General features: G+C 56.9%; 9 protein-coding genes across 9 annotated transcripts; 3 read left to right on the forward strand and 6 right to left on the reverse strand.

The window, feature by feature from the left end:
• Positions 1–3711: 3711 nt before the first annotated feature.
• SODALDRAFT_359524 (hypothetical protein) lies at positions 3712–5703 on the reverse strand (the record flags this gene model as incomplete). The annotated part of the gene is made up of 13 exons (XM_028614182.1): positions 3712–3771; positions 3831–3890; positions 3968–4031; positions 4100–4126; positions 4203–4274; positions 4350–4421; positions 4533–4551; positions 4804–4852; positions 4971–5063; positions 5144–5224; positions 5343–5449; positions 5541–5623; positions 5648–5703. The coding sequence occupies 13 exons, from the start codon at positions 5701–5703 to the stop codon at positions 3712–3714; spliced, it is 843 nt and encodes a 280-aa protein (XP_028466237.1).
• On the forward strand, positions 5689–6579 carry SODALDRAFT_339841 (hypothetical protein; the record flags this gene model as incomplete). Its single annotated transcript, XM_028612888.1, has 3 exons — positions 5689–5782; positions 5889–6486; positions 6549–6579. 3 exons carry the CDS (start codon positions 5689–5691, stop codon positions 6577–6579), a joined length of 723 nt encoding a protein of 240 aa, XP_028466238.1.
• A 319-nt stretch (positions 6580–6898) lies between these two features.
• SODALDRAFT_359526 (hypothetical protein) lies at positions 6899–7805 on the forward strand (the record flags this gene model as incomplete). Its single annotated transcript, XM_028614183.1, has 5 exons — positions 6899–6925; positions 7006–7044; positions 7139–7278; positions 7353–7598; positions 7778–7805. 5 exons carry the CDS (start codon positions 6899–6901, stop codon positions 7803–7805), a joined length of 480 nt encoding a protein of 159 aa, XP_028466239.1.
• A 122-nt stretch (positions 7806–7927) lies between these two features.
• Positions 7928–10173, reverse strand: SODALDRAFT_339842 (hypothetical protein; the record flags this gene model as incomplete). The annotated part of the gene is made up of 2 exons (XM_028612889.1): positions 7928–9060; positions 9255–10173. The coding sequence occupies 2 exons, from the start codon at positions 10171–10173 to the stop codon at positions 7928–7930; spliced, it is 2052 nt and encodes a 683-aa protein (XP_028466240.1).
• A 1681-nt stretch (positions 10174–11854) lies between these two features.
• Positions 11855–14082, reverse strand: SODALDRAFT_333008 (S-adenosyl-L-methionine-dependent methyltransferase). Its single transcript, XM_028611859.1, has 2 exons — positions 13683–14082; positions 11855–13588 (listed from the first exon to the last, which is right to left on the reverse strand). The coding sequence occupies exons 1-2, from the start codon at positions 14005–14007 to the stop codon at positions 11979–11981; spliced, it is 1935 nt and encodes a 644-aa protein (XP_028466241.1). The 5' UTR covers positions 14008–14082; the 3' UTR covers positions 11855–11978.
• Positions 14083–14383: 301 nt separating this feature from the next.
• Positions 14384–15059, forward strand: SODALDRAFT_278146 (guanylate kinase; the record flags this gene model as incomplete). The annotated part of the gene is made up of 2 exons (XM_028608099.1): positions 14384–14616; positions 14705–15059. 2 exons carry the CDS (start codon positions 14384–14386, stop codon positions 15057–15059), a joined length of 588 nt encoding a protein of 195 aa, XP_028466242.1.
• Positions 15060–15530: 471 nt separating this feature from the next.
• SODALDRAFT_339845 (hypothetical protein) lies at positions 15531–15894 on the reverse strand (the record flags this gene model as incomplete). Its single annotated transcript, XM_028612890.1, has 3 exons — positions 15531–15596; positions 15670–15782; positions 15846–15894. The coding sequence occupies 3 exons, from the start codon at positions 15892–15894 to the stop codon at positions 15531–15533; spliced, it is 228 nt and encodes a 75-aa protein (XP_028466243.1).
• A 564-nt stretch (positions 15895–16458) lies between these two features.
• On the reverse strand, positions 16459–18050 carry SODALDRAFT_359531 (hypothetical protein; the record flags this gene model as incomplete). The annotated part of the gene is made up of 4 exons (XM_028614184.1): positions 16459–16538; positions 16583–16814; positions 16916–16925; positions 17008–18050. The coding sequence occupies 4 exons, from the start codon at positions 18048–18050 to the stop codon at positions 16459–16461; spliced, it is 1365 nt and encodes a 454-aa protein (XP_028466244.1).
• A 1005-nt stretch (positions 18051–19055) lies between these two features.
• On the reverse strand, positions 19056–20860 carry SODALDRAFT_344393 (amino acid permease; the record flags this gene model as incomplete). The annotated part of the gene is made up of 5 exons (XM_028613162.1): positions 19056–19199; positions 19236–20338; positions 20425–20595; positions 20683–20767; positions 20825–20860. The coding sequence occupies 5 exons, from the start codon at positions 20858–20860 to the stop codon at positions 19056–19058; spliced, it is 1539 nt and encodes a 512-aa protein (XP_028466245.1).
• Positions 20861–21227: the final 367 nt, after the last annotated feature.

The raw sequence follows: 21227 nt of genomic DNA on the forward strand, positions 1-21227 counted from the left end.
GACGCCCGGTCCGCCGCTGTCAACAACATGGACATCAATTACCAGAATGCGACGGTGACGCTGGTGCATGACTGCTTCCTGAGGAGACTGCCATGGACCGAGGACCCGAACGCTGCTTGCTTCGCCATCATCATGTCCCCCTGGTTCAGTCGGGGCTGGACTGCCCTGGAACTAGCAAGGTCCCCCAGCGTCAAAATCGTGTTTGCGGAAGACAAAATCGTGGACCTCGACGCCGATATCCTGGACGTGGTCGAAAACGACAATCCCGCGGCGAACTCCATCAGGGCGCTTCGGAGACCAATCGAGCAGCTTGATGATCTCCTCGACGTCCTCGGTTCGCGACACACCTCATGGACTAGAGACATGGCCGTCATTGCGGGTCTCCTGAGCGGCGTCAGCACTGCGTCGGGCTCCCAAAGAGCCATCTACCAGGCCATCCTGCTCAGAATTGGCCAGCTCTCTCCCGGGCACCTCTTCCACAAGCACACTACCATGTCAGGCAGCTTCAGCTGGTGCCCCACGAGCCTTTTCCAGTTTCCCCGGGCTCGGGGAGAAGGTCGCTCCATGCTGCGGGTCACCAACCAAGGAGAGCTCAGGGGCTCCTGGAAACTCATCCACCTCGATGCCATCCCTGTCGACACTTACGTCTGGGGGTTGTCTCATCCCCTTGTTGAGAGGGCGATGCAGGCTGCCTTGGCTGATAAGCGGATGTGTATTCTTTTGGCCGAGTCGACGGCCGAGTCCGTCGGTCGAGGCATCCTGGTCAGGCTCTGGAAGCAACCAGAAGATTCGTCAAAACTAAAGTGCCAGTACCTAGGATCGCTCTTCTTTCATCCAAGAATCGCCCTTCCGCATGCCCCACATGCGGATGTCGTTATTGGAGACGTCGAGGGTTGGCAGCAGCTTGGCGATGGTGAAGACGCATGGAACATGCTGCGGCGCCCAGGGAGAACAGACAACTCATCGCCAGCTAGCAGCCACGGCGATATATCCATGCTGCCCTCCAACCTGACGAGCGGATATGCTGAGACGTCTCTGACGGAGCCGAAGCCATCCACAGGCACAGGTTCTGGCACTGTGGGCTCCATTCGTCTCGCGAGACCAACACCAGAGCGAAATAGACCGCTTCCGGACGGCCGACCAGCTCCCATATGTATGGCGAGAAATCGCATCTCAGAGATGAGAAACGCAAAGCAAAATATATCCAGCAGGAACCAATACGGTCGAACCTTGCTCCACTGGGCTGCAGAGGTCGGGGACATGCAGACGTTTCAGCTTATGCTGCACGCCTTTAGAACTGAGGGAGCGTCGTTGGCAGATACGGATTCATCCGGAAGAAACTGTCTTCACGTGGCCATCCGAAACAACCAGAGAGGCGTGGTCAGGGTCCTCCTGAATCTGAAGCTGCATCTCGACATGATCCGCGCACAAGACATGTGGGGACAGACAGCCTTGCATCTGGCGGTGGCCCGGAATGATCCTATGGTCATTCAATGGTTGTTGGAAGAAATGGATTCTGCCACTCTCAGACTTGAGGACAGGCTTGGGAGCACGGCGCTGGGTCTGGCAGCCAGGTGCCTGTTTGAGGCACCGATCACGACCATCCTGCACAAGTACGTGGCGGATGGAAGCATTTACACCCGCGATCGGTCTGGAAAGACGGTCCTCCATCACGCCGCGCGTAACGCGAACCTGCAAGCGGTCGAGTTCTTGCTTAGTCTCTGGCCGGAAGAGCACATTACCGCCCAGTCGCGCGCTGGCGATACTGCCCTTCATCTCGCAGCGCGAAGAGGAAATCTCGAAGTCGTCAGAGCCCTAATAGGCCGCTGGCCCCGCGAACAGCTCGCTGACCTTTCCGGGTCCGGCGAAAACGCACTTCATCTTGCTGCCGGCGACAGAGGTTGCGTGACCATCGAGTTACTGGCGGACTGCTGGCCCCAGGAACATATCACAGCTCGGACGTCAGAAGGAGAGACGGCATTAGACATCGCGGTACTGAGGATGAACACCCAAGCCGTCAAGGTCCTTCTGGATCGATGGTCCCCGGAGCTCTTAATTGCTGCTAGCGAAGTCTCGGATGAAGATTCACTGCTTTTCCGTACGGCGTGCCACGACCCGAGCATATTCAGCCTGCTCGTTGACTTGTGGCCAAAGGAGCGCAGAACCATCGAAAGGGACGCCTGCACGAAGGCTTTCTATTCCGTGTGTAGTAATCATCAGCCAGGCTCGGCCGAGGCCCTCGAGACCCTTTTGGATTGGACGCCCCTAGAGGATATTATTGCTCCGTCAGACGCAGGGCATACTGCGCTTCACCTTGCCGTGGCAAGCGAAAAGTCCCTTCACCAACTCTTGACCCGCTGGCCGCCGAAGCTCCTGACTGCCACGACGAAAGACTGGGCTGAGACTGCACTCCACCTCGCGGCCGAAGGAGGATATGCCGAAAGCATCCGGTTATTACTGGAACGCTGGCCGCCGAAGAAATTAACCACCAAGACGTCCCGTGGGGAGACAGCCCTCCATCTCGCGGTGAAAAGTGGAAATTCCGAAGCCGTCGGGGCTCTGCTGGACCATTGGCCGCCGAAATACGTCTCTGCCAAGACGGCCTCGGGCAGAACGGTCTTTGAGCTGGCAGCACGGAGAAAATGCGCGGCGGTGCTGAAGCTCCTGGACGACAGAATCCCCGGCAGGCCTCGCTCTGTCCATATCAGCGACAACAACCTCCAGGTGTCCAGGGTGGACGCCGAGCTCGCGGCGATGCAGCGGATCCTCGGAGAGCGCCTACCCCATGCAGACCGGGACACCGTAGCCTGGTTCGCCGCGGCGCCCCTCCACGACGCTGCAGCCAGCGGACGCACGGGCGACGTTCAAGTTTTGATGGAAAGGCTACCGCAAGATTTCGTCACCGTCACAACGTATTCCGAGGAGACAGCGCTGCACCTTTCCGCCCAAGGCGGGCACATACAGACGGTGGAGGCCCTCTGCCGCCGGTGGCCGAGGGAGCACATGGCCGACCTTTCGGCCGCCGGGTTTACCGCCCTGCACATAGCAGTGGCCAGCGATCATCTCGAGATGGCGGAGGTCCTGTTGCGTCACTGCCCCGAGATTGCGGCTGCGAGGGCAGAAGACGGCAGGACAGCGCTGCATGTAGCAGCAAGCCGCGGAAACCTGGCGATGCTGGAGCTGCTCATCCCCAGGCTCTCCGGCGAAGACCTGCATGCCGTGGACATTGGGCGAGTGAACGCGCTTCGGCTGGCTGCGGAGAGCGGCAAGGAGGCATGCGTCCAGCTACTTTTGCAATGGCTCTCCTCAGGGCCCAAGGGTGCCCCGGCCGCGAGCGGGCGCTGGTCGCTCGTGGGAGCCATCAGCGCGGCGGTGCGTGGCGGGAACGAGGCCATAGTGCGGATGCTCATGGGCAGTCATTCCAAGGAGGAGTTCCAGAGCATCTGGGACGAACTGCAGTTTCTGGCCGAGGACAAGTCGAGCTCACCGGAGGGAGCGGCGCGGGGAAGGATCGAGGGCATTCTTCGGCTACTATAATGCTTCGACTTGGGTAGAACGCAGGTAAGGAACGCCATTCGGTAGCGCTTTATAGTCAATTGGCGATATCGTCGCTCGTTTCGGTATTACATGTAATATAATCTTCCTGCTATGGATAGCCACGTTTATTCCTCGACTAAGATCCAAACTAGGTCGAGTTGCCTTTTACTAGATTTACGTGTGAATAACCTCGTCCTCGTCCTCGTCCTCGCCCTCGTCCTCGCCCTCGCCCTGCTATACGTGGGGTGTGGCACGGGTAGCTGTTTTGTCCAAGCACTTGTTTTCGTCCTCACGCCGAGTTGGTCAACCTCCTTGACGAACTCTGCCATGCCGAGTATGACTTCAAGTTGTTTCTTTGTTCCCATGTCCACAACCGGGCACTCAACATCCGCTGCGAGTATAACGACGCAGACTCTGTCCCCATGCGCACCACGGCCGCCCCGTAAGGCCTGTCGCGTTGCGGCCGATCCCCAGCGTTATCCTTCAGCGTTTGACTGGCAGCGGAGAACAACGATGATTGATCTTCCTACCGTCCGACCTAACGCATGGCGACTCTGCCAACGATCTGAGCCATAGTTGAGGCAACGGTCTGTCGCAAGAGTCGTTCCAGTCTTTATAGATGGAATGTGATCTCTACACTCCCCCCAGCACCCCGAGTCCAATACTGCGTGAGATGATCGATACGGGTCGGATTGCGATCCATGCGTCCCATGATTTCAAAGCAGAAAGGTTGGACTCTTGATTGAGTACAGTTTATCCAACGGAAGGAAAGTTCCCGTTCTTTATCGCTGCTGCGTTCCGAGATTTCTTACTCGAGAGGAAGATGGTCCGACAGTGAAAGGAGGTAGAAAGGAGGGCGCAGTGGCAGACGGTCACTGAGGGAACTATAAGCAGTCGAAGGCACGATTCATAGTGCAGAGGACTGACTTTCCTAATAAAACAAGACAAGACCCTTACGAGCCACTGAACATGTCTCTTCTCGCGGCCTAGGATACTGCATCGTGTCGTACAGGCCTGATGCCAAGAACCAACGGTTCGGGCCCCCAGTAACCACCACCTCCCACCACCTCCCACCACCCCAGACTCTATAACCCGAGCCTCTCTAAAAACCCCCCCCCCCCCCCCCCCCCCCCCCCCCCCCACCCCCAAACCCCCGCCCCCCTAAAAACCCCCCCCCCCCCCCCTGTTTTCTGTTCAAAACTATGGGTCCCCCTTATTAATCATTTTATGCAGCCGCCCGTCCTCCCCCACCCCCCCTCCCCCCACTTCGGGCTTCCGCCTTCCAGATATGGGGAATTCTCATACCCAGCCAAATCTTCCATGATCATCAACCCAACACCACCTGCCCGAAGAAGACTGCATAGACTATAGTGGCCTCCCCACCGTAATAGGTCAACGAAAACACCAGACGTGCGCTATAGTCTAGATTATACATGCCCCGTGAGTCTTGCGGGCACCTCCGGATCCCCTCCCCAGACTTCCCAGTGGATCCAGAATTCACGTCCGTCATCCAGGTCACAACCGAGCTGCCAAACGGGGAAAAGGCTCACCGCAGATATCTCGGGGGATTAATATCTCTTCCCGTCCCCCCCCTCCCTCCTCCGACGGCGTGGCGCAGGCTCCCGGCGGACGTGGTAAGCTCTACAGTGGGATGGTGGCAGATGAAAGCGGCTGGATTCTTGTTGATCTCCAAAGAGGAAGAGGGCAGGTTGGAGTGTCATAGGTGGAGGTAGGTCCCTACCGCTGGCCAAGCACATCCGGAACGGACTGAGAGAGTAGTCGTATGTAAGTATTGGAGCATGCACGCTGTGACGTTCCAGCGTTGGATGGTCTTGACGGCTTGCGCCGATCATGAGTTGTTGTTCGAGACGGACTGGGCCGCGCACCCCCGGGGGAGGAGGGGGGATCGTGACTGGTTTGTCGTGGTTGGGACGAAAGAGATAACGTCTTTGGAGAGATTCTGGGGATCATCGATTTGGGGACCAGGAATATAAAAAGGGGACCTGTTCTCCCTCCCAATCCGTTTGTTTTCAAGAGCCCCTTGACTACAAGGAGATCGACGGCTTTCCAAACGAGGCCGGAAACACTGAGAAGTACACCATCACATCACATCTTATCAGTTGCATCTCTGCGCGCCTTGGCTAGATCATCATGCACATTCGCCATCTTCTTTTCGCCCTGGCGGCGGCCACCACGGCCATGGCCGCCATCAACGAACCTTGCTATGGTTCCAATGGCGTCGCTGGTACGTTATGCTCTTATGCCTGCTGCTTCCCTTTCCCGTCGTTATCATCTTCTCCGAGACTAGTCTGGTCAGACTAATAAAGGAAACCCCCTTTTCACCCTGCTAGGCGTCTGCGTCTCCACTACGGCCTGCGCATCCGCCGGCGGCACCTCCATTACTGGCGCCTGCCCCCGCGACCCCGCCGACATCAGATGCTGCTCTAAACCCAGGTGCTCCAACGGCTCTAACGGCAACTGCCGCTGGGTCTCCGACTGCGCCGGCAGTACCGTAACTAACCAGTGCCCCGGCCCCTCCGGCATGAGGTGCTGCAGCTCCTCGGCGCTTGGATGGGGCGGGTACTCTAACCCGCCGCTCCCTAGCTCGTCGTCGTGCCGGCAGGTCGCTATTAACGGCGCCGCCGCCGTTACCCGCCGGTTCCCCGGGCGCACGCGCGAGTACTTTTGCATCCGTAACTGCACGTGCACTAGCAGTAGCAGCGACCACTGCTGCGGGCGCGCTATCGACTTTATGATCAGCGATAGCGGTGGTGCGGCCACTATTTCAGGGAGGGAGATGGCCGAGTGGGTTATGAACAACCGCGGTACGCTGAACCTCAAGTACGTCATCTGGGGTCAGAGGATCTGGAACCCTTCCGTCGATCGGGTTATGCCTTGGAACCAGTGGCGCTCTCAGGAAGACCGTGGCAGCATTACCCAGAACCACTGGTAAGTTTACTCATTTTCCCAAAGGCTAAGCTTGGCACGACAATTGCTCACAACAGGAATAGGGATCACATGCATGTCAGCTTCAACGGCTGAACTGTTTGAATGTTCAACCTTGATGTTTTCATTCCACCTCCAAGAGTTCAATGTTGTTACACGATGACGAGTTGACGGATGACAAAGTGTAGTTAGTTGGTTCATGGGGCGGCCAATCGTTGTTTCGCGTTTCTCAAGCCTCGATGAGAGGATAGGACCTAGGCTGAGTTTGTCGAGCAAAGGCAAACAATAGTCGAAGCCCTCTGCTGGCGCTCTGATTTCACGTAGCCAAAAGCACAGATCCTACCCTCGAATTCAGTATGGGACAGGAACTAGTTTAGACACGGCCGAATAAAGACATATCTCCTCCGGTTTCTCCATGACTTCCGGTGTCTTTCGCGTTTCTGTGACAGAAGACGAGTGCCATATGCAACTGCTGAAAGGGATATTAGATATAAGATGCTATAAAAAACATGGCTTTTGCAGCCTGAGTCGGTGAGGTGCCCAGACGGCGATGCCGGATATGTATGATACAAGACATAGGGTCTTAAGAGACCAACCAGCTTAATCCCTTCGTATCCTAATACAACCGTCTGAAATGTTGACATACCACAGGCAGGTAGGTCCCTTGGGTTCTGGGCCGCGGAGGACAGAGTCAGCTGCATACCCCGTGAGATGGCTGGCCCCCTACCAGTGCCTCTTCGCCAACATTGAAGGGCTCTTGTATACGACACTCTTCTGTTCGCGACCCGCAGAAGGGTGCATACTTGGAAGTATCCTCAAACAGGCTGAGTTTTTCTCGCATTAACGTCCTATGACAGACCTTGCGCCAGAGACTTATCAATGCGTTCCCTCGACGTCTCGGGTGGGGGAGCCCCGGAGCCTGTTAGAGGTGGCAACTCGTACGACCCTATGCAAGCTTCCCATCAGCGCCGGCTGAACCTATTACATCAACAGAACGCGCACCTTCGTGGTATCGTCGAGGAACAGGACGACCAGAGAGTAGCTATTACCCGCACTATCATAGAAGTCTTCGACAAGTATAAGGCCCAGTCATCACAGGTATCCGGGGACTTGACGTGCATTGACGTCCTAGAAGAAGGGGGGGAAAACAAAAACAAGAAATAAGAAGAGAACGCAGTACAAAATGCAAATGCCGACCTCTGCAATGATGACGCTTTATACAAGCCCGTCTCGAGCTGAGAAAATGAAAAGATTCAATAAAATGAGAAGGGGAATATCCTCGTCCAACGCCCAGACGCCTCGTCGGCTGTCCCCAGCCATGATCTTGTCGTAGCCTCGCCGTCGTCTGGCGACACTTCCCTTGCCGTATTCATGTTCGGTATGATGCAGTGCCCTTCTCTTCCTTCTTCTTCTTTTCTTTCCTTCCTTCTTCCCATGTAGACCTTCAAGGAGACGTTCCATTGTCTCCCAGGTCCTCGGAAGTCAGATCTTCCACCCACCCCATCACGTCCCTCTCATCGTCCACGACCCTCGCATACTCCAACAGCAACCGCAGCATGTAAACCTGCATATCCTCCTTCCTCAACACCTTCTCCGCCCACGCCTTCCCCTCGCTCGCGATCCTCTCCCCTTCCTCGTCATGGCCCGCCACCTCGTCCCCGTACCCGAGGAAATACTCCATGATGCCGTAATAATCACCAAACCGACTGTCCATCGGCACAAAGTGCTTCCACGCCACGAGCCGGCCGTCGTGCCACTCCTTCCACACCGTCGCCTTGATCGGCAAGCTCGTGCTGCGCAGAAAGCCGAGGTACCGCCCGCTGAAGCTGTTTCCATCCACGTCGGGCAGGTACTTGTGCATGAACTGCTGCGCCATCGTCAACCCCTGCGCCACCAGGAAATACGGACTCGCGTATCCGCAGCCCCCCCCTTCCGTCTCCCCCTCCGGGGCGCACATCAGGTCCGTGAACGCCACATTCGCCCACGTCCCCAGCCACTCGCCCAGCTTGCCCGCCGCGTGGGCCGCGACCCGGTACATCGGCTCCGGAAACGCGAAATTCACCGCCCGCCGCCACTGCCCGTCCTCCACGCCGGACACGAGCGTGTCGTTGTTCATGCTGACGAACCGGTGCCGCTGGAACCCGGGCCAGTTGCCCGCGCGGTTGCGCCCCCCCGTCGCCACGCCGCGCCAGATCACCCCGTCCTCCTTGGTCGCCCAGCCCTCGCCGTGGTACGCGCCGCCCGTGAACCGCTCCTCGTCCTTCCAGTACATGGCCGCGGGGAGGAGGATCTCGTTGTTGATCGCCAGCTTGGACCCCCCGAACAGCGGGAAGAGGGCCTTGGTGGTCGACGTCGAGAGCGGCTCGATGAAGATGCCGTTGAGGCCTTGCAGGTCGGGCTGGTGGCAGATTTCCTTGGCCAGGGACGAGTTGGCGACGTAGCCGTCGCGGAGGTGCGGTGCTGCGTTGGTCATGGACATGTTGGGTGGTTCGGCGAAGCTGGCCTCGGATCGAAGGGGTGCTGTGCGGGCTGCGCTGTTGGGCGGGCATCCTTGGCGGGCGAGTTTCCAGTAGAATTCTGTGGCGGTCCATCAGCAAGGGCACATAAGAACCTTAGATTGGACAATCCAAAAGAAGAATAAAGAAGATAAGGTTGCGGGGATGGCGTAAACGGTAAAGCAAAACGGAACGCGACGTTAAAAGAAAAGGGGAAAAAGAAAAAAAAAGAAAAAAAAGAAGAAGAAAAAAAGAAAAGACAAATGGACAACATACTCGTCTTATCCCACTGCTTCCGCTGTATCTTCACCGTAGGCTCGACCTTCCCCCGCGGAGGCAACGTCTGGAAACTAGCAATGACATCCTGCGGCCGGGGCATCGTCCTCGTCTGCTCCGCCCGCTTGACATACTTGGCCATCTCCTCCCACGGCACGACGATGCGCGGCTCGTCCATGGGGTTCAGCGCGATATCCATATCCGGCAGCAGGTGCTGCAGGGAGACGACGAGGTCGAGCCAGATCTCGGTCCAGAACCACTCGCTGGTGGTGTTGGCGGCGCCGTCGCGCACGGTGATGAACTGGTCGAAGGCGGCGGCCTCCTTGCGCATCAGCGCCGGGTCGAGCGCCCAGAAGGGCTCCAGGTCGTGGTAGATCTGGTCGAAGAAGTCCTCGATCACGAGCGAGCGTTTTTCCGCGGCCAAGTGGTACCACGAGTCGAACCCCGGCGGGGGGTGGCGCCCGCGGCGGTTGCGGTAGGCTTCGGCGGCGGCGCCGACGGTTTTGGATTCCTTGGCGAGCAGTTGGTTGAATGTTGTGTCCGCTTCGGCTATGAGGGTGTCGATTGGGTGGTGCGGTTTCTGTTTCGGTGGGGTCTTTGGTCGGTCGGTGTTGGAATTGGAGTTGGAGTCGGAGACGGGTTTCGGGAGCGATTCCGCCAGGGCCCCGTTGACGTATTCATCGTTGTGGTCGCCCGAGTCGGACTCGGGGATCGAGGGTTGGGTATCTGGACGGACGGCCGGCTTGTCAAGGGGCGCAGGTGACGGGGGTGTATAGTACTCGATGCGTGAGCGGGAGGGAAGAGGGTCGTCGCCTAGTCTGAGGTAGTAGAAGCAGCAAAGAAGGAAGACGGCGGCGATGGTGCAGCGCAGGATGCCCGAGACACGGCGAGGAGGAAAGGCCGGCAACAAGGTGACCATGGTGGGAGGTTTGTTTCTACTCCCTTGCGGCTGGAGGGAGGAAGCCAGGGTCCAACTCTCGAAATCTGGAGAAGAGGGGACGTCGAAGCGGGAGCTCAAGACATTTGCGATGGGGGCAGCCACAGGCCAGTGACGGCTTGACAGAAGCGGAAAGATGGGACAGGGCCGACAGATGTCAAAGATCGGATGGTCGCAGGATGGTCGTAGGCCATAGAGGACGCCTGAAGAAGATCGATGACATTCGGGTGCGGTGAAGATGTCAAGATTCGTGTGGAGTTGAAGGATGCTGAAGAGGATGGACTGGCAGTTGTTTGATCTGAATGCCTGCCGGGTGCCAGTGTCCAGTGTCCTGTTGGTGCTTGCGGCACGGAGACCAAGACGGGAATGTAATGGTAATGGATGTGGACAAGGCCAACGAATAGAGGTTGAACTATGAACTATGAACGCATGCGAAATTTCCCCCTGAATAAAGTACTCTTGGTCCCGAGGGTACCCCACCCGACGCCCGGGAAAGGAAGAGACACAGATACCCAGTAGACCTCAGGTACATTGGCATGGCTCGAGGTGGACACTCCGATGAATCGTCAATTTATGGAGAGAGCCGTTATTCCGATTATAGTTCGGTCATGGACCCATAAGTTTCCTTTTTCGGAATCCTATCTTCCACACACAGCCACAATATACGTACGGTTATAACGATAGTAAATAACTATAACGTCGTTTTTAAGCTTTTTACGTAGGAATTAATTTAAGGGAGTGTATAAATAGTAGGTATATCTGGATATCCAGCAGGTAAAATATACAAATACAGAGGCAGGTTCTTTTATATACTAACTACCTATATTTACCGGGGTCCTAGTATAGAGGTATAAGCAGTGATATTTTATATATACCTTACTTCTCGAAGAGGAATCTTTGGAAGAATAGGAACTGGAAGAGACTTAGAGTAACCCGACTAGGGATCGCGAGGGCGAGATTTCTGTCTATTTAAGGGTTAATTAGATAGAGACTTACATATACGTAAGGAGATAGAAAAGGCCTTAAGGAGGCTACAACGGTTACAGGCGTAAATATCGGACCTCTTAGCGTAGAATCCACTAAAGAGTGGGTACGTTCAGACCCCCTATAGCGGGGCAGGTACAAAAAGTATACTGACCAGGGCAGAGGTACAAGACCTAATACCTCTAGAAGTCACGACTCCCTTCCCGTTTTAGGTTACGGGCCCGCTAATAGAGCAGTTCCTCATTGGTTCCTCCAGGCCAGGTGTCAAGCGGGTCCTACAGCTGGCATAGCCCCTGTCAGGCAATAAGAAGTCACGGATTTTAGCGCGCATTAGTCCGGTACAAATAAAGTCCGATTGTTACCCCTACGGACCTTTAAGGCTATTATTAGCTACCTTAGTTAATTAACTGTTATTACGAATTAAGAGCTACGTCTAAAATATTACTGCTTATACCTACGTAGGCAAGACCCCGATATTAGGAGGCATTTAGCATATAAAGAAACTTACCTTTGTATATATATATATTTTGCCTGCTAGATATTCAAAGGTGTCTGCTATTTATACGCTCCCTATTTTAACTCCTCTCGTCAATTAAAGGCAGTAAGTAGTAGGTATAATCTTAATGGCTCGGATTAAGACCCGTTGTTCTATTTTGGAATCAAATCCCACTAATTAAGGTCCGGGTATTATTATACTTATTAAGGTACCTAAGCCTATCGTCCATCGTACAATCTACATAATGCGCGCCGTCTATCATGTATCGCACAATGTACATATACAACAGAGTCTAAATGACCACGCATCAAGCCACAAACTCGGGCCCGTGTTGTCCCTCCGGCTCCGGCATCTCCATGTCATCCCCGTGCCGCCCAATGAGCTCCGCATACGTCGGCCGAAAAGGCCACTCCATAAACCCCTCCAAAATCTCCATCCACTGCGCCTCGTTCAGCACCCTCGCACACACCCCGGCGTGCCCGTCGCCCGGCAGACCCCCCCTCGCCGGGTCCCGCAGGCTCGGGCACCGCTCCAGGATCCCCTCCCGCGCCCCGGGCCACAGCTTGTCCAGCGACGCACTCACCGGCTCCAGCGACGTCGTCAGCATGGACCGCTGAATGAGGTCGAACATGTCGCCCGCTCGGCTGGACCCGGGCCCGGCCTCCCGCAGGAGCCGGTGCATCGCCTTGGGCTGCACGTCCAGCAGCGCCGTCTCCACGTTGGGGAAGAACTCGTGGTCCGCCACCCGCAGGGGCTCCCAGGGTCGTCGGTCCCACAGCAGCACGGGCGGCCTCTGCCGGTACACGTGCGCATTATCGCGCAGCAGCCGGAAATCAATCAGCGGGTTCTTCCCCAGGTTCTGCACCTCCTCGTTGTACCTGGCCTCGCGCGCCGCCAGTTCCGCTGCCGTCAGCGCCCCGGCGGCCCGGAGCCGCGTCAGGTCGTCGAGTTCCTGCAGCAGCTCGCGGAACCGCGCCGTCCACTTCTCCTGCTTGGTCGCCTGCGCCCGCAGCGCCGCGCGCCGCGCCCACTCCTTGGGGTGGTCGTCCGGGTTCAGCTCGCCCGCGGCGGCGGCGCGGTCGAGCGCCTCGAGCTCCGCCATGTAGGGCCGCTCGATGTACGACGGCCGCACCTGCGCCGCTTCGGCGGCCGACTTGGTCCGGCCCTTGTACCGCCGGATCACCTCGTCCGTGAGCTCCATCCGTCGGTGCGGCGGCGGCAGCCCGGTGCCGTTCGCCTTGGCCCGCGCCAGGGCCTCGCGCGCGCTGTCGACGTTGATCCACTTGTCGCGGAGGTAGAGCTTGCGGAGCTGCTCCGGCGTCACTTGCAGCGAGGCGGGGTCCTTCCCCGCCACCTCGGCCAGCCACTCGCACGCGAACTCGGCCTGGAGGGCGGATTTCTTGCGGTTCTGCAGGCACCGGGGGAGGAAGGTGCGCTTGTCGTCGTCGTTGACCCAGATGAGCATGCGGACGAGGCCGTATTTTTGGAAGAGCGAGCCGAACCGCACGCTGGTCAGGAGCTGGTAGAGCACGAGCACGGCGATGGAGTCGAAGTTGCGGAACCGTCGCTTGGGGAAGTACGACAGGTTGGCCGTGACAAGGAGTGTGTCGTTGCGCCGCGGGTCGACCGAAGGGTCGCTTGGGCGCTGTTCTACCTGGTGCTCCAGGTAGCCCATGGCCGTCTGTAGCTCGTCCCACAGGATGCCCGAGTGCGGGACGAGGCGCGTATTGGGTTTGGAAAGCAGGGGTTCGAGAAACGGTCTGTACAATTCCGCGTCGGGTTCCATCAGGATGTGCGACCGAGGCTGGAGGGCGTCGTTGAGGGCCTTGCTCCAGACGCCGGCGCCGGGGTTGATGTCGAGGAGGTCGCATCCGACGTGACGCTTCAGACTGGGACCGATGTAGTTGACAATGTCATCTGGGGGAGCGTCCCGTCATGTCAGCTCGGGGGTCCGGCAGTAGATTGCCGGCCTAAGACAGAGAAATGGTCGGCTAGTTGCCGCCACACCTACCGCAAAGCTTCTCGCTGACAATGTTCACTCGGGACCTGTCGCCTGACGGTTTCGACGGTTTCTCATTTTGGACCGCCTTGATTTTTGATCGGGACGACGTTTTTGTCTTGGTCTTGGACTTGGTCGTCTGCTTCTTCGCGGCCGTTCTCCGGGGCTGATGCGACCAGAGGTCGGTATTCGCAAGCTTCTCTGCAACAGGAGTCGATGCTTTGAGCAGGTCCTTGGTGAGGGTGGAGGCGGCGCATCGGAACGAGGGTGTCGGTGTCGTCGCTAAGCGACAAGGAATTGGTAAAGTTGCCCGCACATAACGAAGGGCAAGCCACATCTAGAAGAATAACCGAACCAAAGGGAAGAATGTGGGAGAAAGGGTGCGCTTTCGAAGCGGAAAAGTATCGTCACGGTTCTGGAGGCATTCTGGAGAACAAAAAAATGTCCGAATAGCTTGGGTACGTATAATTACCTTACTCCCGGTCTTTCCCTTATCTGATATCTTATCGTTATCGATAAGATGAATGCAAGTCCCCATTCCAGGTTGTTATCAGCCCCGCCATTATGACCTGCGGGACCCGCCCCAAAAATAATTCGTGCATCCTCTTTTCCTGGGCTTTTCGACAATGTTGCGGTGCTTCACTCCCCGTTTCCCTGCATACCTCCCCCTCCGAAGCGCCATCCGGCCGATAGCTTTGCGCCCTTTTCATAAAATGGCTCCCGATCTCCCTCCCGACCGTCGACCCATCGTCATTTCCGGCCCCTCGGGGGTTGGCAAGGGCACCCTCTACAAGCTCCTCTTCAGCCGCCACCCCGACACCTTCACTCTCTCCGTATCCCACACAACGCGAAGCCCTCGGCCGGGCGAGCAGCATGGCGTCGACTACCACTACGTCAGCAAGGAGACATTCCTTGACCTGGTAGCCAAGGGTGGATTCGTCGAGCAGTATGCCGTTTTCCTCTACCTCGTCCCATTCTCCGAGCTCACAATGCGCGGGGAAACCAAGACTAATACATCTTTTCACGTCCTACAGCGCCCAATTCGGCGACAACCTGTACGGCACGAGCAAGATGACCATCGAGGAGCAGACAGCCAAGGGCAAGGCGGTGGTCCTGGACATCGAGATGGAGGGCGTGAAGCAAGTGCAGAAAAGCTCCATCGACGCCCGATACGTGTTCATCGCGCCGCCGTCCGACGAGGAACTCGAGCGCCGGTTACGCGGCCGGGCGACCGAGAAGGAGGAGTCGATTCAGAAACGCCTCGCGCAGGCCAAGAAAGAAATTACCTACGCCAAGACCGGCGTGCATCATACTATTATCGTCAACGACGACCTGGAGAAGGCGTACAAGGAGTTGGAGGAATTCGTCTACGCCCCGGTTTCTTCATGACGAGCCTCGTGACGAGACGATTCATGGCATCCCCCCCGGCCGACCAACCGAACATTGGGTGCTGCTCTGCAAGAGTCGGTTATCAGCTCCAAACGATCCGATCCCTCTTCGACAACGCCGGCCGTTGTTTTCTTCAGTCGCGTTACCCCCTTTTCAAGAAGCACTTTATATTCAGCATCCGTGGTTGCATAAGAAAGAAGCGAAGGGAAGCACGGCCAGTCAATTCCTCTTTCACTATACTCATCATATTATAATGCCATGACAGGCAGGCACAAAGAACAGCATAGAAGGAATAGAAGTCCGCGCAACAATCATTTCAAGCGCCACTGGAACACTGCTCATTACTTTCCTACCAAGACCCGTCCTATCATACAAGCTTTCACAATCCCAAACCAAATATCGACGTCCCAATCCACAACAGAAACACGGGGTTGTGCACATCGTGCCAAGTCCCCAAACAAGTCGAATTACTTAGGCACTGCCAAGGATGTTGCTCTCGAAGATGGTGGTCGTCTTGCCGGTGTTGCTGTTCTCGATCTATGTCGTTGCATATCAGTACTCACATGTCCTAGCGAAACAAATGTCATGTAAACAAGGACAGAAGACATACCTCGTAACGAGGCTCCTCCTCGCTGGCCTGGACGTTGCGCTGGGCTTGGCGGCCGGGCTCGGTCAGGACGTCCTTGATGATGCCGGTGCTCTCGGAGGTCTGGGACTCGGGGCCTGTTGTGGGGTGTTAGGGGTGTTAGTTGATGGTTTTCCGTGAACGACAGGGAGGGGACAGACCTCCGACGGGCTTGTAGCGGACCTGGTCTCCAGTCTTGTACATCGGCATGTTGGCGGTTGTGGCGATGACTTTCTCAAAAAGGGATGTATACGTCTCTCTCTTCGGTTGTTTGATGGTGAAGCAGTCAAAATGTCTGTGGTGTTGACTGAGAGAAGATTTGAGATGGAGACCAGGTGGCGGGGCGAAGAAGGTATATATAGACGACGTAGAGGATTGGGAGGAGGAGGACGAGGGGGAGGAGGTAAGTGGGAAGAGACTCGCCAGATGGGACGGGCCATATGGATGATCAGTAGACTGCCCGGACCCGCGGAGCTGGACCTGTCGCCGTCAACTGAGTTCATGAGGTCCCTGCATGTCTTCCCATGGACTGCAGACTAGACTCACGGATGTCACAGTGTCTGCTAACACGGGGCAGTCCGAAGGCCCCGCCGCCCGTGGGCTGACAGGAGAAAACGGACGAGGTAAGTGAGTTGAAGTTGGAGTGACGTGACAGAGTTAGCTCCCGGATTACCTACGGAGAAAGTTGATGCTGCGGTGCATCGCGCCCCGGCATTGGGCCGTGGTTGACGCTATTATCTACGAATATTCATTTACCTCCGGGACGGCTCCGTCTTAGGAAAGCTTGTCTCCGCCCCTTGGAGATGTTTGCTGCCGACCCCCTAGGGCATCGTTGGATGGAGGGGGGACGACAACTGCCAATGCATGTCATGCTACTACGTGAGCTGCAAGATGGGACTGTGAGTATTGTACAGGTAAATAACTTCCATGGTTTTGCGATGGTGATGGTCGATGATGTCGATGACGGCGATGGTGACGATTCGATGTATATGAGATGATTGGAGACGCTTCAGAATCTCCCAGCTGGTTGCTTTTACCGTCTCATGCGACGATTGATTCCAGTCTAGACTCCAGAGACGCAGTATACCTTCCTTGGCAGCCTGTGGGTTGATGGCAACCGACTGGGACCTCTGAAAAGATGAAATGATGCTTTTATTGTACATGTATGCTCAAGCTATGTCCGCACTCATAACATTCATCATATCTAGGTATACAATACTACAAATCAGACCAAAACGCGCCTTCGACACCAGTGCCTCCCATACTAACAATATGTGCTCCTACTAACTGTCCAAAACCCCCGCCATCATCCCTGAACCTCACCTCCTCGCAGCAGAAGCGAACCGGTTCATCAGAAGCCCCCCCAGCATAGCCTTCACCCTCCCCCTCTTCTTCGGCCTCTCATACTCATACTCATCCCCATACCCTCCATACCCACGAGGGGGATAGCCATGCCCCTGCTGCTGCTGCTCCTGCTGGTCCCGATCCCGAAACGCGGCAATGGCCGCCGCCCCCGCCGCCGCCGAGGCCAATTTCGTCCCCTTCTGCGCCCAATTCGACCGGTCCTTGCGCAGCTTCCACGCCTCCGACGCACACGCCGCCAGCGCCGCGCTCCCCGCCGCCACGATCTTGTCCTTGTCCATCGGGGAGTTGAACGACGCTGACGCGGACCGGGCCCTGCGGTGGTCGCTGTGGCGGCGGCCGCCGCGGCCGTAGCCGGCGTCTTCGTCACTTGAGTCGTCGTCGTCGTCGTCGTCGTCGTCGTCGTCGTAAGGATCGTGACGGCGTCGGTTTCGACCGCGGTCGTCGTGGTGGCGGCGGCTGCTGCGATGTTTGTTGTCGCTTGTGCGTGGGGGGTAGTATTTGTTGCTTCCGCGGGGTCGGTGGCGGGTGTCGCTGGCTGCGCGGCGATGGGACGAGGAGGCGGAGGGGCCAGAGGGGGGTACGTCACGTACGTGGTGGGGGTCGTCGTCTTCGTCGGAGGACGAGTCGGCGTATGAGTTTTTTCGGCGGCCACGGCGGCGCGGTGGTTCTAGAGAGTGGGAACGGTGAGAGCGAGGAGCGGAAGGGCTATGCCGGGAGCGGCGGGAGTCCTTTTTGCTTCGGTCCTTGTCGTCTCTGGGCCGATCTTGGGTTCGGTCGCGGCGATGACGAGGTGGCGGGGAGGGGTCCTCTTCGTAATCTGGGTAGGGCCCCCGGCGACGAGGAGGCGAAGTATGGTAGCCTCTGTCGGCGTCGACATATTCGTAGTCTGGGGCGCCATTGCCGTGACGGCCGGATGGGGGGCGGGGGGAGTCGTCGTAGTCTCCGTCGGGTTGTGACCATTCGGGCTCGCGCCTCCGATGGCGACGATCTCGGGCGGGCATGGTAGGGAAGGGTGCAAGACGAGAGTCTGTAGGCGTAGGTTACCGTGCAACGCGAGATGAGATGCGGTGGTAGTCGTCGGTGATGTTTCGTTGGTCGTTCAAAAGTTGTATGTTTGTGGCCGGGGTAGAAAAGGAGAAGAGGAGAAGAGCCGGGTCGTAACGTCGAGCGGGAGATGGACCGAATCGACCCGATGCAGAGTAATGGCGATGATCGATGATCTTACACTCTAGAGGAAGAGAATAAGAAGAGCAAAATTCGTATCATAATGCTTCGTTATTGTGTCTTTGTCGAGGGTGATCGTCGTGTTTTTCATCTCATTTACACAGCGGACATGGTCTCACCCAGCCACTTTAATCGCAGTTGGCCTCCTTGATGCGAGATTGGTTGGGAAAGCTGGGGGCATGTGGAATGATGTAAGCTGTGGAGTGACGCAGTTTTCTAGTGTACACGTGTAGATGCAGCCAAGTTTGAGTTGGGAAACGTGAAGATCACAGCAGATGATCCCACACGAGCTCGTTGGGGGGGGGGAGAGGTGGGAATGGGTGGATGGATATTGGATGCAAGATGACCTAGGCGTGAAACACAAGGGAAAGCCAAGATTTTAGCTGATGAATTCGTCTTTGCTGTTGAACTTGCATAAGATGGTAGATGGGAGAGGGTAGATGGGAGAGGGTAGATGGGAGAGGGTAGATGGGAGAGGGTAGATGGTAGAGGGTAGGTGGGAGTGGTGGGTGGTCATGGACTGCAAATGTACTATGACGTCACACCGAGGCTTTGGTACAGTGGGTCTAGAGCAAGCGCTCGGTAAGTCATGTCTTCACCGAGTTGGACTCACCGAGTTGGACGCCGTGAGGAATTTCCAATCTTCGACAGTCGACTCCACCTCTGGTAAAACATAATAATTATGCTATACTGTTCAAGGATCTTTCTGTCCTTCTATTCTACATTCTAATGGGTATCCGAAAAGCACTATTCGTAAAATGGGCCGCCTGCCCGCGGATCATTTATCCCCCGAGGACCGGACCCTGCTCAGGCTGGTCTGACTCGCCCCTTTTGACCTTCCTGTGTCGAATCACCTCATTCCCCTTTTCATCCAACTCGTGTGCCGTCACAATCTCGTAGTCGCCAATATATGGCAGAAGCTTATACTAAAACCCCCACCAGACGACGCCGAGGAGAAGCACGCCCACGCCTACCAGAGGGAAGACGTAGTACGGGTAGCCGCCGTTCGCGTCGACGGTGACCGGCGGCGGGATCCAGGGGACGACGACGAGGAAGGCGTTGGCGAGCAAAAACGACAGGGAGATGGGCAGAAAGGTGTGCCAGGGCGACGTCCAGTTCTCCGACTTGTTCCACTGAAGGTAGATGAGGCCGCCGCTGACGAAGACGAGGATCCACGCCACCGGGTAGGCGCAGAGGTCGACGATGAAATTGTAGGCGGCCCCGTCGGGCGGCACCAGGAGCACAACGACGGAGACAATCCAGTGAAGGAGTAACGCGGCTGCCGGGGTCTTGAAGGGCCTGTTCGAGGCCCAGAAGCGGCTAAGCGGGAGGAGGCCCTCCTTGGCGAGCTCCTGGTTGAGATGGGAGTGCGTGAAACTGACCGCCAGCACACTGCCGAGGTTAGATAGGCAGATGAAAGCGGGCAGGACGCGGCGGCCGGCGTAGCCGCCGAACATGTTGCGGAAGAAGATGGCCGCCACGAGGACCTCGGACGTGGCCATGTCCGACTTGGGGATGGCTGCGAAATAGGCCACATTGGCCAGGACGTAGAGAGCGATCACGCTGCAGGCGGCGAGGGGCGCACCCATGGCCAACGTCCGACGCGGGTTCCTCATCTCGCCCACGACGTGGTTGGCGTTCTCCCAGCCCTGGTAGCTGTACATGACGCGGAGCAGCGCGATGGCGTAGCCATAGGCACCGCTGTTGTTGCCGTACCCATACCCTTTCTCGACACGGAACGCGTCGTCAAAGTTGCGGGGGTCCGGGACGAGCCGGCGGCCGGCCAATGCTGCGAATCCGGAGAAGATGATGAAGAGGAGGATGGCCAGCTTGAAGATGCCGAGAACGTTGACGAGACGCATGCCCCATTTCGGCGCAACGGCGTGGATGAAGATGCCAAACGTCGCGCACAGGATGGCGATGGCGCGGGCTAACCAGCTGTCGACGCTTTCTTTCCCCGAGGCCAGGAGAGCATAGCGGCCAAAAGTCAGCGCATTGGCCGAAGAGAACCCCAAGAGGATCATGTAGGATGCGAACGCGCAGGTGGCTAGGTACTTGGGGCGACCTGTTGGGTCTTGACGTTAGCCGGGGGGGGTAGAAGGACTATGGGGATGATCCGGGGATGTATCAGGACGAGAGTCAGAGACTCACGATAGACACGTTCGAGGTAGTTTTTCTCGCCACCAGACCGAGGGATCGCGAGACCGAATTCGAGGTAGACGCTGAGACCGCAGAGGGAGAGGATACCGCCGATAACCCAGAACATGAGGCTGATGCCGACGGAACCGGTCGCCGCAAAGACGCCAGAAGGTGTAGAGAATACTATGTAAGAGGAAAGATGGAACGGTGAGTCGCGGCGCAGATGGCAGATCAAGAAAGGGAGAGGGACGGGGCCAGGGCGAGACGAACTTCCGGTCCCGATCATCTTGTTCGTGATCAGAAAAACGGCGCCAGGGACGCCAATCTTGCGCGACTCATTAACGGTGAAAATGCGCTAGACCTTCGATTTACCGTTTTTCGACCATGTCTCGGCTGTGCGAGCATCCTCGACCGTGTTTGGTTCGTCGGCCGGGGGTGTCGAGACCATCTTGAGGGGGAATCAGGACTCGGGACTCAGGAGACGCCTGGAAGTGGCTAGAAGACGATTCACGAAGATACTGTCTAGGAAAAGAGGGAGGTCTTCTTAGACCATCGAGGGAGTCGTAGTCTGTAGAGATAGCGGAGAGATGGCCTCGGAGGAGGACGAAGACAGAACGAATGAATCGAAGAGCACACGATGTTATGGACGGAATAGCAAAGCGAATGATCAAAAGAATAAGTCCCAGGCGAGACACCCAGAAAGACGCAGCAGATACCGTCGACGATGGAGGAGAAAGGAAGGGAAAGAAGGCAAATAAAAGAGGGAGCTGCGGCTATATCTTGAGGGCCCTATCTTGTCAGGCCTTTGCGGAGAA

This window comes from Sodiomyces alkalinus (genome assembly GCF_003711515.1).
Source record: "Sodiomyces alkalinus F11 unplaced genomic scaffold SODALscaffold_5, whole genome shotgun sequence".
In the NCBI taxonomy this organism is placed as follows: domain Eukaryota; kingdom Fungi; phylum Ascomycota; class Sordariomycetes; order Glomerellales; family Plectosphaerellaceae; genus Sodiomyces; species Sodiomyces alkalinus.